This window comes from Condylostylus longicornis, unplaced genomic scaffold, assembly GCF_029603195.1.
Source record: "Condylostylus longicornis isolate FDR11 unplaced genomic scaffold, ASM2960319v2 ptg000332l, whole genome shotgun sequence".
NCBI classification, from domain to species: Eukaryota; Metazoa; Arthropoda; class Insecta; order Diptera; family Dolichopodidae; genus Condylostylus; species Condylostylus longicornis.
Window position 1 is genome coordinate 14,239 of NW_026578295.1, and position 16,127 is coordinate 30,365.

Below are 16,127 nucleotides of genomic sequence, written 5' to 3' on the forward strand. Positions count from 1 at the left end.
GAATATTTCTTCTTTTGTGATTACTTTACTTGTTCTCGCAGCGTTCTACTTTTTTTTGCCTATCCTCTATACAACCCTCTTCTGCAAAAGGTCTAAGCGCCGCGTTTTTTTCGATTTCCAAGAGCCAAAAGCATCGTTCTCTCTTTCGTCTTTGCGAGGTTGTCCATCGCTTTGCCGTTCCGCGACAGGTTCCACGACAGCTGACAACTCGAGTTACCATTCTCACTTTACAACTGGGGAGGACGCCCGTCGATCGACATTCTCGACAATCCGGACATCAGAATCGTGTCTCTCTTACGAAGGACTTCCACGCGAGGATTCAACTGGCAGTGCCTCCCCAATGTTGAGCAGCCTGAAATCGAGCGGTGCGGCAACCTTTACAGATTTATGGGCCTCTTTACGTCCGTTCGGCACAACAAACAGCGACCAATCCAGGGACGTGTACAACGAATCGGACAACGGCGACAAAGTCGATCGTTTGGGATCCATGCGCTCACAGAACAGCCGCGCGCGTTTCACCAAGTCCCACGCTTCCAGTCGACCTCCTGACATTAAGCCACGATTGGAACGATCTGTCGAGTTCAGTGGTCGCGATTTTTGTCGTTCGGAGTCCAGGGCGTCTTCTCGTGGAAGTTTTCGGTTTGAGGACAAACACGATGTAACGGAAGACATCGACGCAGGGCGAGTCTCGTTTAAGGAGAAAGATCCCATTTTATTGACAGGCGCTCCTCGTGAGGCGCGAGGAAAGCCTCGTCGTCAGCCGGACGACTCAAGAGCTTCTTCCACCAAACGTTGGAGAGGACGCGATGAAACTTCTTCAAATGGCCGACCGCAAAGTCGAGACTTTCAGGTAAAAGATAGAGAATGAATGGTACGAGTGACAGAGTGAGGGACTAACGTTGTAAAGACTGAATGACTGAATGTTCGACATTTTGGGAACGACGGGGTCGCAAGGGTTGAACAGTCCACATTTTAGGAAGAGCCGTTAAGCCAGCATGCGCTCTCAAAGCTTCACAGAGAAATGCAAGGACAGCGACTGGACGCACAATCATTGAACGACATGCGGCGCGAGCCCCTTGAAAGTTCGGAGTTGCACGGAACGCTCGATGAAGCGCGCGACTCATCGTTCTTTTTTCAACGCAGCGGTGTGTCGCGCGGCTCGGAGCACGCGAGACGAAAAGATGAGATGGATCACTCTCACGTCAATTCCGCGTCCCAGAAGGATTCAGCTGGCAGTCGTGCGCGACACTCCGGTCGTGCAGCAACAACAACAGAGGGGCGATCAAAACTCGGCCCTCTTGCGGTTTCCCGGGTACGACACACTTTGGCAGTCATGGTGGCTATGACTATTTGATAGGTTCCAACGGCCGACCTGCATTCCGTAGAAGATTCTTATCTGCTCCTCAGCAAAGTTCCCGATTTTCCCGAGAACGCTTACAGTCACGGACGCAAAGTGGATTCTGAATCGAACTTGCGGCATTATCCGACATTTCGAACACCAAATTGTTCAAAAAATCCGAAAGATCGTTCGGAAACGCCGCGATGTGATTTGACAACTCGAGATGATTCGTGCAGAGATTCGAACGACCTCTTCGAATCGATGAGTCCAGTAAAAGTTCCTGACATCTCCAAACCTTCACGAAGTCATCAAAAACACCACCAGCAGCGAACTCAAGAAAAACCGGCAACGTCCCTATCCGAAGCTGTTGAAGCGGTTCGGCGAACTTCTCATCCCAAATCGGATGTGAAGCGCTTCCTCGACGCGAAACCTCCAGTTTCATCGGCTGTTTCCTTCGCAAAGAGAGGAAGCACAACGACTGTAACAGGGAGCACGTGGTCGCGAAAAACGGAGTAAACGCATTACACACAGCAAGTTGCATCTCAGAGCGTCGTCTTTCCTCGTCACATCTCTCTTCCCTTCTTCAGTGTCGCGCGAAATTCATCGACATTCAGCATTGATACTGAAGGCCCATTGCCATCGTTTCGTGCTGGCAGAGAGTGAGACTTTAACCAGAGAATTCCTTCATATTGATCTCTCAGATCCGTTGATTCATTCAATGACTTTCTGCTTCCTCCAACATCAAGAGCGAGTGAGTATTGATTGTCGAAAGCTGATCGCAAAAATGACCGCTGTTTAAAATCCGTAGGTGGTAGGAGATCAACGATTACGAATTTCTTAAAAGAGGAGGCTGAAGCAGAAAACGTCCCCGTGATTAAACTAATTTTTGATTCAAAGCCGAAGCTAAGGCTTTCGGATTTCGAATTAAACGCTACAGTTGGTCAGACAAGCGACATTCTCTTGACTCTCGGACGTCAATTGATTTTCGTTTTTTTCTCAGGCGCAGGAACATTTGGACGAGTGCGCATGTGCAAGCTCAAGCATTGTGAGGATCGTAGTCCCCTTGCTTTAAAAATCTTGAAGAAGAGCGAAGTTATCCGATTAAAGCAAGTTGAGCATGTTAAGTCAGAAAAGGTGAGTCTCATAAAATCATCCATAGATTCATAATATTCCTCAGTAACCAAAAAGATATTGTTCCCATTGATCGTTTATGAGTGATGATTGTGTTAGGATATTCTCAAACGGATCCATCATCCATTCATTGTCAATCTCTATGCAACATTTCAAGATAGTAGACGACTTTTCATGGTGATGGAATTTGTTCATGGGGGAGAGTTGTTTAGCTACTTGAAGAAAGAAGGCCGTTTAGACAACGCTGGTGGTCGATTCTATGCGTCTGAAATTACAGTTGCTTTGCAATACCTTCATTCTCTAGGCAAGTCTCTCCGAAATTGCTCAATTCTTTATCGGACCTTGCAGACATCGCTTACCGTGATCTAAAACCAGAAAACTTGCTCATCGACGGGGGAGGGCATGTCAAGATCACAGATTTCGGTTTTGCGAAGGTCGTGAAGGATCGAACATGGACCGTTTGTGGAACCCCAGAATACCTCGCTCCTGAAGTAATTCAAAGCAAGGGACACGGAAAATCTGTGGATTGGTGGGCTCTTGGTATTCTGATTTACGAGATGCTTGCTGGGTGGGTGACCGAATATTGAATCTCTGATATTTGAAAGTTGATCAGGTATCCTCCTTTTTTTGACGAAAATCCATTCGGTATATACGAGAAGGTCCTTGCTGGAAAGATCAACTTTCCCCGCTACATTGATATTCGGGCAAAGGCAAGAAGCTCAGATTGTGTTCATCCAAAAAGGGTTTTCTTTGCAGGATCTTATCAAACGTCTTTTGTCACACGATCGTGCTAAACGTTTCGGTTGTTTGAAGGGAGGAGCTGAAGACATAAAGCGGCATAAATGGTTCAAGTCTCTAGATTGGACCAAGTGTATCAAGCAACAGCTAACGCCGCCTTTCGTTCCCTCCACAGCATGCGATGATACATCGATGTTCGACAAATATCCCGAAAGCAGCGAAGGTGAGAAACCTCAACTAGTATTCTCATGCGTTTGTCTGTCAGGTTCTGCTCCTTCTGTTAGTTCTGCTGAGCAAGAATTGTTCGCAGACTTTTGATCTCTGTCTTTTTTTGAATCTGAGGAACTCGGTGCTTTTCTTGCAAGACACAGCCAACTGATTTTTCTACAGGATGTTGGTGGTCCACATAAACACCATCAAAACAATGAGTGACGCCTTTCTCCTTCTTCGTTGAAGATTTGTTGAATTACCGATCTGCAACTTTATTGCTGCCGATTTCCGAATCGCATCCCCTCCCCACCTTGTAATTTCCATTCGTATATGCCGGGGAACGAGGGATCATGAAACAAGAACAGGAACCAGGACTGACGTTCTTCTGTCTATGTGCCAGCATGAAAAGCAGTTCCCCACAGACACAGAATAGCGTTTTAAGGTTGAAAATTTCCCCTTTCGTTTTTCCTTATTGACAATGTCTGAGAGTGTCGTTCCAACCGTTCCCTCTGTTGCCGATCCACTTCCTTCAAAATCCCTTGACATCGAACCCCCATCGACCCCGTCAACGACTCTTGCAGAGGATGCTTCCCCGAACACGGACTCTCCAGCGCCCTCTGCCGTCATGTCTGACGATTTAGACCACGAGTCTCCACAAAATGCGTCTCACAAAGAACAAGAAATCGGAGCAAAGCCTTCGTCCAATGAAGCAGGCGAACAAGCTGAGCTAAAGGATAAAAAGCCAACCGAAATAGCGGACGCACCCGACGCCGAATCAACAGCCGCTCGAGCCGTTGAGCCAGAAAGCTCACCAACTGAACCAAAAAACACTCCAACACTTGAAGCAGAAGCTACTCCAGCAGAAGCTACTCCAGCAGAAGCTACTCCAGCAGAAGCTACCGCACCAGAAGCGGCTCCAGCAGAAGCTACCGCACCAGAAACCGCTCCAGCAGAAGCTACCCCGCCAGAAGCGGCTCCAGCAGAAGCTACCGCACCAGAAACGGCTCCAGCAGAAGCGGCTCCAGCTGCTGCAAAAGAAATTACTTCAGAAGTTGGAGTGGAGTCTACTGCAGTTGTAGAAAACACTCCAGAACTTGGGGATTCAGCAGTGAATGCAACTGTGAACTTCACTGGAGTTGAAGATGCAACCTTGGCCGCCGAAAAAGCTGTTGCTGCAGCTCTTGATGTCGGCAGGACATTAACACCGGAGGAGGTTGCTTCAAGTCTATCCGAAGACCTCAAGGCGAGCCCTAATGCAAACAGCCCAGGGGTTCTTGTTGGGAACGATGGAAAGCGACGCGTTCTAAAGAAAAAAGAAAAAAAAATAACGCAAACTGTCTTTGAAAGCGTCCCAAAGCCCTCAGCAGCGCACACTGGCACATTCCTCCCGGCTGCCCCATCTGTTCAGGCCAAGACTGTCTTCGAGTCGTCTCCAGTCAGCGTAGCTGCCCATGCTTCAGCGCGTGCCCCAGCACCGTCTCGTCCACAGGGCCAAACTGTATTCGAAAAGGCCCCTGTCCCCTCAAATGCGCACACTGGTACCTTGATGCCTCAATCTGCACCAACAACCAGTAAAGCAGTCTACGAAAATGAAGTGAAGCCTTCTAACGCGGATGCAGGCTTCACGAAGTCTCCCGTTCCTGCTAATCAAGAGAAGACGGTCTACGAGAGCTCTGTTGCTCCTTCTCGGGCAGACGCCGGTTTCATGAGACCTCTTGAAAAACCAGTCCAGGCGAAGACTGTATTCGAAAACACTCCAACACCATCCATCGCTGCTGTGGGCACGCACATCCCCGGTGCTCCAAGTAAGACATAAAAGAGTAGAAATCGAGTATTGGATCTCTGATAGAAACGAGCGAAAAGTCGGTTTATGAGAGCAGCGCTGTTCCTTCAAGTGCGCACGCAGGATGGAACAAAGCGAATAGCAGTGGGTTTCACATTTTGAAGTGTTCCGTCAAATTTTCGATTCTCAGGTCAAGACAAGAGAAGTGAGTTTGCTAACAAACCAGCGCCTTCTCAAGCAACGATTCGCTGGGATCAAGCTGCCCCTTTGTCTGCACGGAAAACCGTGTTTGAGAATAAGCCCCAAGTAACTCTAATTTGTCTCGTGATTTCAAATATCTATCACTCTCTAGGCGGCACGTGTTGATGCATCAGCTTTACGGGATCGGAGTGATTCAGAATACACATATGAAACTGAATCAGAAGAAGAAAAGGAGGAAAAGCCATCGACTAGTGAGAAACCCGAAGTTAACGAGAATACCGACGTGTCGAGCGCCGCAGAGCGTTTAGGGAAAGTACATCTCGAACAGCCTGCTTTTGTTGAGAAGGCACTTAAGGAATAAAGGATTCTTTTTAGTGAATGACTTGTTGATTTTTCCTTCTCACTTTTTGGTACTTTCTTCTTCAACACCATTCTACTTGCATTCCACTGAGACCAGGCTCGTTCCTATTGGAGCGGATGGCACTCAACAACGTCGGTCATAACAGTGCCGGAACACGTAAGCCCTACAACTCCATTTCTCAACCACTTCGTTTTCTCTTCAGAATTGCCCCATCAGGTTTGCAGATTGTGATTTCAACACGTTTCTTATCCTTTCTCTCCAGGTCTCCTCCATTGTAGCCCTTCCTGAAGTCAGCAATCCAGATAGCCATCGTTTTCTTGTGGGAACACGCGCATCTCCACTAGGAAAACAAGCAAGCACCTCTCAAGTACGCGCAGCAGTATTAATCATCAGTGATTCTTTTTCTGCAGTTGTTTTTAATTGATTATCTTGATGATGCTCTCGATGTCACTTTTCAAGCCTTGCCTCTCCCTGGTTTGGCTGGCTTCTCTGTCGTTAGTGGTGGTGGACTTTCCGTTATGAAGCATTCCGCAGTTTCTGATGTAACAGATAAAGCTGCTGCAATTATAGCTGGAGGTTTTCGAAGCGGTAATAAAGGTGAGCCACCGATTCGGCGGCACCTGCTCAATTCTGCAAGAAATGCATTTTTTTTCGGTTCGAAGACGTGGTCAAACTTTTGTCCGTTCCTCTACCGGCCTCGGTGGATCCTCTTACTCTTCCTCTAAGACAGTCTCGAATGGGGCGTCTACCATCAAGCAGCATCCTAGATTCTGTTGATGTAATCGGACAAGTTCAAAACAAAGATGGAAAGGAGAGATCGTTCAAAGGAGTGAAACGGTAAACTGAGACAGTCTCTGTGGCACATTCAAAATTGCGTCCAGAGTTCTTGTTGCAGATACCACTGAGGGGTCTCTCCCCTCTAATCGAGTACTTATCATAGACGAGGAAGGAGCTTCTCTCTGCGAAACTGTATCGACGAACATGCTAGAGGTGACTGACGGATGATGCTTCACCGCCGATGAATTCCACTCATTAGATGTTTGTTGGAAACACCATCGGTTGCTGTTTCAGTGGGTGCTGGGATCCTCACACTTCGAATCAGGTAAGAGATTCAACGACACAGTTTATCTTCTACTGATTGTCCAGTTTGCAACCGTGGGAAGTAATGGACTGGAGATTTGGGACATTCGCGTGGATGCGGAATCCGGGTCGACGTGCAATCAAACAAATAGGACAACTTGGGATATTTACAATTCGTATGTCAACATTCAGTCGCGGAACATCCCTGTCTTTCGTTTAGACAACGGGATATTGACTACAACCCAAATCGGCCTTACGAACTTCTCACTGGAGGTGAGAATCCTTCGTAATCGTTATTCATGTAGTTATTCAGGAGATGATGGAAGTCTTTCGTTTTGGGATTCGCGACGATTAAACTCCCCAATTCAGGTATGAACATTTTTAATTGTTCGAAATATTCTTCTTTTTCTAGAAAACATCTTGTTTGCATTCCCATTGGATCACTTCAGCGAAATACAATTATTTCCACGATCAATTGATTGCAACTGGAAGTGAGTTTAATCGGCACTATTTCAGACTATTCATTCATTTCTAGGCACTGAAGGATCTGTCAAGTTGTGGAGAACGAAGGACACGGCGGAGACTGAAGATCAACAAAAGAAAGAGCAAAAATTAGAAGCGGCATCAGACGATCCTTTCCTGATTCAACAAAGTGATGCGCATGATGTGAGGGATTCAATTCCCTATGATGGTTATGGATGTTGTTACAGGATACAGTCACATCGATGGTATGGAGTAAACAGGATTCCTGGATTTATGCATCAACAGGAGCAGATAGACGAGTTCTTATACATCAAGTCCCTCATAGTGAAAGAGTGAGAATTCTACTTTGATGCGTTTTGAAACGAATTGACCTGAGAATCTGGACTGGATCTGGCAACGAACCTGGTCATGAAGAGATGCCTCTACGAAGTATTAGGGGTAGATCAACACGCACCAGAAGATGATATCAGGAAATCTTACAGACGACTGGCTCTTAAATTCCATCCTGATAAGAATCCAGGAGATGAAGAAGCACGTGTCCAATTTCTAGCTGTTCAAGAAGCTTACGAAACACTATCAGATCCAAATGTAAGACTGTTGTTATCATTCAATGGCCCATTTCAAATCTCTAGGAACGAGCGTGGTATGATGGACATCGCGTTCAAATCCTTCGCGGTGATGATGCTGGGACGAGCGGCGACGATCCTTCCGCTGAAAGAATCAACATTTTTCGATGGTTCAGAAAAGATTGTTTTGACGGATTCTCAGAATCTGTTGAGAATGAGAGAAAGTCGAAATGTTTCTTCACTGTTTATCGAGAAGTCTTTGACATCATCGCTGATGAAGAAGTGAAGCGGACGGAGAATCCTAAAGGATCCAGCTGCGAAGAATTTAAGACGGCCCCGACGTTCGGAACGTCAACTAGTCCGGTTTCCGATGTGAATTCGTTCTATCGGTTTTGGATGCGTTTTTTCGAGTCAAAGGCATTTCGGGTTTGCGGAAGAATGGAATTTAGCAGAAGCACCAAATCGATTTGTCCGAAGACAAATGGAAGCTGAGAACAAGAAAAAGCGAAAGGATGCACGAAAGGAGTTTAATGATAGTGTTCGAGCGTTGCTTGAATTCGTTAAGGTATGCGTTTGTCATCTATTGACGGTTTTGAATATTTGATTTTAGAAGCGCGATCCTCGTCTTGCTGCCGTTCGTATAGAAAAAGCGAATGAGGCAAGACGTGTAGCAGAAGAAAAAGCTAGAAAGAAAATAGAAGAGGAAGAGGAGCGAAGATGCATGCGGGAAGCCGCTGTTGAGGAAGAGATGAGGCGATGGGAAGAACTTGAGAAGGAAAAAGCGGCTTCAACGGGGCAAGTATTTCTAGACGAAGCTTGGCAGAGTGAATCAGATGTGGAGGAAGGAAAAGGGAAGAAGAAGAATAAGAAGAAAACAGACAATATTATGTATGCTTGCGAGGCGTGCAAAAAAGCATTTCGGTCTGAAGCACAATTCAAATCTCATGAAAAATCTAAAAAGCATATTATTGCGCTGAACAAGTTTCTTGAGGAATTGGAAGACGATGCTGTTTCTAGTGCTTCTCCTCAAAACAGCGATGGAGAACGAGAAGGTGATTTCTCTGACTCACAACCTGATAAATTGGAATTGGAATCTCAATCTGAAAACAGTAACAGCAGAAGAAATTCATCTGGAAAGAGTGATTGCGAGAAGTCTGACATCTCGTCGAGCGACAGTGAAGCTTTGGATCGATTGCTACGAATGCGGATGAGGAAAAACTATGAGAGTGAAAGTGAAGCTGAGTCAACAGACTCAAGCCAGGAAGAAACTGAAGCAGCAGAAACAAAAGAAGAAGAAGAAAGTCACGCAGCAGCAGAAACCAAAGAGCAGGAAGCTCAACCGGCAGAAGCAAAACAGGAGGAAATTGCAGAACAGGAGGAAGTTGCAGAACAGAAGGCACAAAAGATTTCGGCTGAAGCCCCTCAGAAAGTAACTCTTAAAGCAAAGAAACAAAATCTTAAGGCAGCTGGACGAGAACGTCCCTCAGAAAGGCCGGAAAGGTGCACTTCTTGCAATAAGGAATTTATGTCCCGAAATCAGCTTTTCAAACATATCAGGGATACGGGGCACGCAGCGATCAAAGACGCTGCTCATAGCAAACAGAAGCAGAAGAAAAAAGGAAATAGTTAATATTTTTAATGTTTTCCTAGTACGTCCTTTTTCAACGCTACTGCAGGCCAACTACTTGTTTGTCCAGTTCATGTTTAAGAATGGCATATGATAAGGAAATCAGAACAGCCACGCCAACGTGCATCACACATGAACGAGGCAAGACGACTCAGCTGTAATGCGGATTCGGAGGACACACCACCATCACGGCAGGTGACTCGGCGTATGGGGAAGAATGTCGGAAACCGACAAGTTAGGATCGAAGATCACGTCTGTCGGAATCGAATACGAAGGGTTTGGGACATCCCGTCTAGCTCGGAAGTGGACCCTGAAAATCCAGAAATAATCTACTATCTGCAACCACCAGGTGAATCTGAATCTGTGTTGTAACGATGGTAAAGTTTCTGATTCCAGGTTGCTATACGTTGCAAGTTGTTGTTTGTATGGAAAATGTCAACAAGGCAATAGAAGCGGAGACAAGCGGACAAGTTTCACAGGAAGGTCAGTTTGCTTCTAATGAGTAGATATTTAGAATGATTGCCGTCTAGGTTATTGTTGATCGGGGTGATTTTCATTGGCTACACTTTTTTCAAGTCAACAATCACGTTCAGATTGCAAGAGCTCCGCTGGGTACCTTGACGTATTTGAACGACATACAATTAAAGTTGGAGCACAAACAGACGGTCGTAATGGTTTTACGATTCCTGCTCGATTCTTCTTGGGACGCACGTACCAGGTGTAAGTATCATTAGCCTCTCTGTTGTTTATTTGTTTGTGTCAGGCTTGATGGAATTCCTCCACAAGCTCGAAAATGGTTCAGTCGTCGTCATTGTTGCGTTTGTTGGCATTACGAAGATCTTCAATTAGGGGAGGCACGATTTTCTATTGTTGATCTTGGATCTGCAAATGGAACGTATCTCAATGGAAAGTAAGTAGGAATTCTCACTTGATAGTTAGTATCATCAATTGATGTTTTCGACTGTGTCTCTTAGAATTCTTCCTCCCACTGGGACACACCCCCTGCAATCTGGAGATTTGATCGGCGTGTCTATGACCGAATCCGGCAGTCCAATGTTAGCGTTCCGGTTTACAGTTCACGCGATCTCGTCGCGCGTCAAAGGAATGCTTCCTTTCTCTCGTGTGAGTCCCAAAATCGTCAGTGTTAGTCAAGACTCTCTGCCTTTCAGTGTTTTACTCCTCTTCATTGTTTTCCAGAATAGTTTATCGATGAGAAGTGAAATGTGTCATTCAAGCGATACTCTTGTTGGATCAACCAAATCTGATGAAGATTGCAAATGTTTTGATTGCATCTCAGAACAATTGTCATATGAGACGTTTAACTTCATGCTCGCAATCACTCCCTGTCCCAAGACTTCAGACGAAAAAATATCTCATAACACCCTAGGCTACACGACGCGGTCTGGACCAGCCAGCACATCATGGGAAGTCCCAAATTCGAGCGCCATTTCCAGAGTTGGTGGAGAGCTTTTTTCCCGTCAACAAGACAGGTTTCACACTTTTCATGCGCCTGGATTCGCTCCGTTGAAGAAATCATTGCACTCGCCACATCGACGATATTCCTGTGGTAGCAGTATTCAATTGGCTCGTCTTGACCCTTCAACGGACTCGCTCCAGTTGTCGAATGAATTGGAGGGATTTTCAAAGCAGAAGATTATTGACTTTGATTGTGGACGAAGGGAAGAAAACCTTCCCAGATTGAAAAATCTCCCTGATGCAGCAAACAGCAAAGATCTTCAGATTGTCGTCAAGTATCGCGACTCGCTGGATTGTCTGAGTAATGAAGGACGGAAGGAAACTCGCAAGATGCCACGACCTCGTCGACCGGGTTTGAAGTTAAAACGTGGATACCTGCAGGAGAGGAAACGACGCTTCAAGGGTGGGAGCATCGATGGAGATGGACTGATCGACTCATGTTCATTTCTTTTAGAGTCTAAGCTAGAATCAGTTCAACGTGTTGAATCTGGATTGCAAGCGCCTCCATCTGTGAGCAGCCAATCATTTGGTGGAGCTCGAAGTAGAAGGGGAGTATTCAAAGATAAAATCTCCAAGAGCGACAAACAGCCTTCATTTTCTAGCAATAAACGACGACGAGTGAGTTTGTTTTTAAGATATAATTCTCGTTTTAAGCGAAATCGTAATTCACAAAAACTTCAAGAGGCAACGACAAGTAAGTCATAAGAAAGAGAGACAATCGTCTATGTCTCATCTGTAGATAAACTAGAAGAACAACCCACAAATTTGGAGGACGTCAAACTTTCTTCTCCTTCAACTCATCCGGATGGATTTTCTGAGGGAAAGGATTCAACTCGCTCGAGTTTAACGTCACGCGATGCATCCCGATGGAGAATGCTTTTTGAAAAGAAAAATGATGTAGAAGTAGAACGTTGTCCCTCCCAACCAGAAATTGGATACCGCCAAACATTTTGGAGTATTCGAAATGAAGGCTCTGATGAAACTCAACGAAGCAGTGGATCTTCTCAACCTCTCTTGAATCGTCTCGCAACATCATGCGAATCAAATTCCAAACCTTCTTCTTCGCCAAGTGGCACTCATTTTTTCCATGGAGTGGTGCGACGCCTTGGAACGCACATGACCCGAAGACGAAGGTCTCTTCCAGGCTCCTCGAATTTATCGTGTTGATGTGTCTTTACTTGTTCCAAATTACTATCGGAGAATATCAAACTTGGTTTTCCTTTCCGTCCGCTCCTTTAAACATTCGCTGAGTTTGCTCTTACGCGTTTATGATGTATTACAAATGTTTAACTTCAAATCAAGCAGTACTCTCGATTAAGCCTTCTCTCCTTGGGGGGTTGCTGACTTCCACTCACCTTAAACAGCTTGTTGACTCCTTAAAAAGGTTGCTTTCTTTCAAGTTGCTCAAAGTATTTCTAAAATCTATTTATAAAGGGAGTCGATTGTTTTTCCCGATTCTCTACCGGATCTCGCTCTATAAAAATCATCAAATCCATCGCCAAATTTGACTATATTGTCGAAAACCCGATGAAGAAGTGGGGGAGTCTGTGTTTGTCTTCGATTGAAAAAATTTGTGTATCTTTTCCATCTTGCTGTTCCTGAGCTTTCATCGTCTGCAGCATCATCCGTGACCGCTTCAACGCTGTCCCAAGGAGTTGGTATCTCAGTCTTATTCGTGTCACTCCCGTTACTAACGCTTTCGTCTTCGAGGAGGTTGTCTTCAGATGAGCTTATATTCTGCTTGAATGAGCGGCTGTCAAGGAGTGAACGATAGCTGTCAGGGCGAGAACTTCGTTCCGATTGAAAGCCTTTGATTTGCGAAAGATTGAGACGTTCAACCGTTTCTCTGGAATCAGCGTGACGACGTCGAGCGCTGAGAGGTCTCGGTGTCATAATTTGTCCCAGCGATGAATTCGCAAGATCAGAGACTAAATAACGGAAACTGCGATGAGCGGCACTGTCTTGCGTCAAAAACTCGCTTCCTAGAAACGAGCTCTTGTTTTTTCTGAAGTGGGGTGGCCATTTTAGATAGATCGGACCGTCCGTTGGATGTTTGATATCGGAGTGCGGAGAAACAGGGGGCTCCGCCGACCGCTGTTCCGCACGGCGCGGTGACCGAGAGTTAACGCCATTGCCATTGGAAGGACAAGAGATAAAGGGCGACACTGGGTGGATGGGTGGGAACATCCACTCGAGTAAGACATCGCGTGGAGTGGCCTGCTCGTAATCCTTTGGGGACCCCAACCAAGACGGAAAGAGACAACAGCATCGGAGAATATCTTTAATGGTTGTTGGACTATTGTCGGAAGGATGATGTCGGTCACACGTTGGATTTTCGAAAGGGTTTGGCGTACAGAAGGGATCGTAGAGACTGGAGCCATGAACACCAGCGAGTTCTGCTGCTGCATATTTGCAAATACCGAAAAGAGCGATTAGAAGCGCCACTCCGATGAGAATCATGAGAACGATGATTTGCTGGAGCGCATTTGAAAGGGAGCTTAAGATTGTGACTTGGGTGACTGTTGATATTGACTCGAGAAAACTATAAAATGTGAACAAGTAAATTCCGAGAGTGAACCTCGGACCGATAATTTGAGCGGTAAACCAAAACGCTGAAAACAAGAACAATGAACATGCATAACGCGGTTGATCTGTTATGTATATCCTCTATGCCTTCTGTTGTTGTCTTACCAATCATTTCAGTGGTTGCGCTTAGACCTCCTAAAAAAAAGGAATCGATCGCACCAAAACTTGCAAATGAAAAATTCGAAGACTGGCGGATTGGCGTCCCACATAAAACAAACAAAAGAAAAGAAACGAAAACGACAAACCAGGCTTGCAAAATTCGATGATGAGGATCGAGTGTCGAAGGTCTCCCGAACCTCATATGACACGATTTCATTATTGGATGACGTCGTCCTTCAGTATTGGGACATTCTAGATGACAAACATTCTCATGTAGTTTCTCAGTCTTGCGTGGACCGCAACTCAATCCATCAGCAGCAAGAGTGAACAATAACACTCCTGCCATTCGTCCCCCAAACAAGATCGAAAAGTAGGAAATGAAAGAATCCAACGAGTGAGTTCGTTGGGCTAATAACGTTGCTTGGAGCGAAGTAATACTATTTCGCATCAGAAGCAACGGAATGAAGCACAGGAGCCCCTTTGATTGGAAAGGAAGCCAGAACAGCCGCCGTATGGTTGCAGCCATCGAAGTATTTTTATAGAGGATAAATTGGACTGGGGTTCCATTCCCCTGCGCAATTCTACTTGGATGGAGAGTGAAGAAAAGGCTGAAGACCTACAGAAACCAAATAGATACGGCAAAAGATTCAGGCCTACCGAGGCTGAAACCATCACTCCCGCAATGCAGAAAATAATCACTGGGTCATTTAACGTCATGTCATTGGGATCTTTGTCAATGGTTGCGTTTCTCAAGGCGAGAGAGGCAATGTCTAACAGTTGCAAACACAAAATACTTGCACCGAAGACGTATGCTTTCAGGTAAGATGGGCAGTAGGAGGCCTGGAGTGAGAGGAGGGTGACGTTGAACAGTGCTCCTCCCATCTGCACGACACACCCGACGAGGATGTCTGCACCAAAATTCCAAACTTCAACGGGAAGCAAACGGCTGGCCACTGTGAACGTTGAGAACGTGAAGCCGGGTAGCGCCATTGCAAATGCCTGACCGAAGAAATGATTCGCTTTTGGGACAATAAAAAAGGTCAAATTGGCAATGGCATAGACCACAATAGCTGTTGATATTGGTGTTGGCCGGAACCCCTCGAATTTTGTAATAGCGTCACTTCCTCCTACAATAATTGCCTGCAGAAAAAAGAAGAGGATAAGTTGCGGCCAAGCACTGAACCGCTTGAGGGTTTCGGTCCCTTCAGCAACAGGCCGATCATCAACCCTCCCCGAAGAATTTGCCTTCCTGATGCCACCATTAAAATGCATAGAAAAGAATTTCATTACAAAATAGACAACGCAAATGGTTGTGACCTTCCTTTGGGTTCTTAAACAAAATTCAGAAGAGGGGAAAAATTAAGAAGATGAAGAAGGGATGGCGTTGAGCTTGTTAACAAAAGCATGTATTACAAAGTTCACCACTTCTGTCGTAAAAATTCCTGCTTCAGTGCTAGTTCTGCTTCGCGAGTACTCAACACAGGTTTGCTCGAAAAAGCATTAATTGGCACCATTTCTTGTCCAGAAAGATCTATTGGAATGGAGCAGGAATCAGAACGCTGAGCTTCATTCGCATCCCAGGAAGTGAGTCCAGGTCGACGTGGCTGATGAGCCGACTTGTTCAACTGCGCAACATCCGCCAAAAATGTCTTTGAATTATGAATTGTCGTTCCTCCAAGAACGATGCGAATGTTATGCTGAGCAGCTAATTGGTGTAATGTGCATGCTTCTTCAAATGTTGCACCACCAACCACAAAAACAATGATCTCAGAGGGATGATCCGTCGAACTTGATGCCCCGGAAAACCGTCCCATAGCCTGGTACGTTGCCGTCGTGTTTGGAATGAATGAGTACTGAGTTTCTTTGACTCTTCCCTTTATCAGTGATTCAACAAGAGTTGCTAAAAACGGAACATGTTGTGCGTAGGCATTTGGGGCGCTTTTGAATCCTCGCTGAACAACATTTCTTGCAATTTGTAAAAGATCCTTTTTCTGAAATAATTCTGATCCTCTAGAGCTTGAACCAGCGTGACTCAAAAGAGCATCAACAATTTCCACCTGGCTATCATCGATCCCAGACTTGCGAAGCTCATCCTTCAAATTTGGAAGATAGGGATCATTTTCGTAGTGGAGGGCATAAAGTAAAACCAATCGGAGTTTCTCAAATTTCGGAATAGTCGGACTTCTAACACGATCCAAGAGAGATTTCAGATGCTCTGTTCTATTGTCTGAACAAACAAGTTGTTGTTCTAACAAGGACACATCAAGCAATGCATTCATTTCAACGAGTCTGCTGATTTCGTGAACAAGGGCAACGTGTTTGGAGACATTCCCGGATAATTTTCTGAATTCAGGATATTGATCCACGAAACGCCTCATATCTTCAACGGATTGAATTTGCGCTGTTGAACGGGTTTGCTGTTGATATGCTTTTACAGCACTTTGAAT

At 45.5% G+C, this 16,127-nt stretch overlaps 3 protein-coding genes across 3 annotated transcripts; 2 read left to right on the plus strand and 1 right to left on the minus strand.

The window, feature by feature from the left end:
• The first annotated feature begins 1,021 nt into the window (after window positions 1–1,021).
• On the plus strand, window positions 1,022–3,526 carry LOC129616946 (cAMP-dependent protein kinase catalytic subunit PRKX-like). Its single transcript, XM_055532421.1, has 10 exons — window positions 1,022–1,312; window positions 1,358–1,851; window positions 2,041–2,090; window positions 2,148–2,279; window positions 2,340–2,473; window positions 2,570–2,774; window positions 2,819–3,038; window positions 3,084–3,180; window positions 3,227–3,431; window positions 3,474–3,526. The coding sequence occupies exons 1-10, from the start codon at window positions 1,022–1,024 to the stop codon at window positions 3,524–3,526; spliced, it is 1,881 nt and encodes a 626-aa protein (XP_055388396.1).
• A 4,208-nt stretch (window positions 3,527–7,734) lies between these two features.
• LOC129616947 (dnaJ homolog subfamily C member 21-like) lies at window positions 7,735–9,522 on the plus strand. Its single transcript, XM_055532422.1, has 4 exons — window positions 7,735–7,914; window positions 7,959–8,233; window positions 8,310–8,457; window positions 8,503–9,522. The coding sequence occupies exons 1-4, from the start codon at window positions 7,735–7,737 to the stop codon at window positions 9,520–9,522; spliced, it is 1,623 nt and encodes a 540-aa protein (XP_055388397.1).
• Window positions 9,523–15,098: 5,576 nt separating this feature from the next.
• On the minus strand, window positions 15,099–16,058 carry LOC129616948 (vacuolar protein sorting-associated protein 45-like). The gene has a single exon (XM_055532423.1). The coding sequence runs from the start codon at window positions 16,056–16,058 to the stop codon at window positions 15,099–15,101; it is 960 nt and encodes a 319-aa protein (XP_055388398.1).
• Between the last annotated feature and the right edge of the window lie 69 nt (window positions 16,059–16,127).

Excerpts from the sequence above, each read along its gene's own strand:
- LOC129616946 (XM_055532421.1), top strand. The coding sequence starts at position 1,022 with ATGCAAGGACAGCGACTGGACGCACAATCATTGAACGACATGCGGCGC. Across the intron at positions 1,852-2,040 it reads ACGTGGTCGCGAAAAACGGA|ATCCGTTGATTCATTCAATG; the intron begins GTAAACGCATTA and ends TTGATCTCTCAG. Across the intron at positions 3,039-3,083 it reads ATTTACGAGATGCTTGCTGG|GTATCCTCCTTTTTTTGACG; the intron begins GTGGGTGACCGA and ends AAAGTTGATCAG.
- LOC129616947 (XM_055532422.1), top strand. The coding sequence starts at position 7,735 with ATGAAGAGATGCCTCTACGAAGTATTAGGGGTAGATCAACACGCACCA. Across the intron at positions 7,915-7,958 it reads AAACACTATCAGATCCAAAT|GAACGAGCGTGGTATGATGG; the intron begins GTAAGACTGTTG and ends TCAAATCTCTAG. Across the intron at positions 8,234-8,309 it reads GAATTTAAGACGGCCCCGAC|GCATTTCGGGTTTGCGGAAG; the intron begins GTTCGGAACGTC and ends TTCGAGTCAAAG.
- LOC129616948 (XM_055532423.1), bottom strand. The coding sequence starts at position 16,058 with ATGAGGCGTTTCGTGGATCAATATCCTGAATTCAGAAAATTATCCGGG.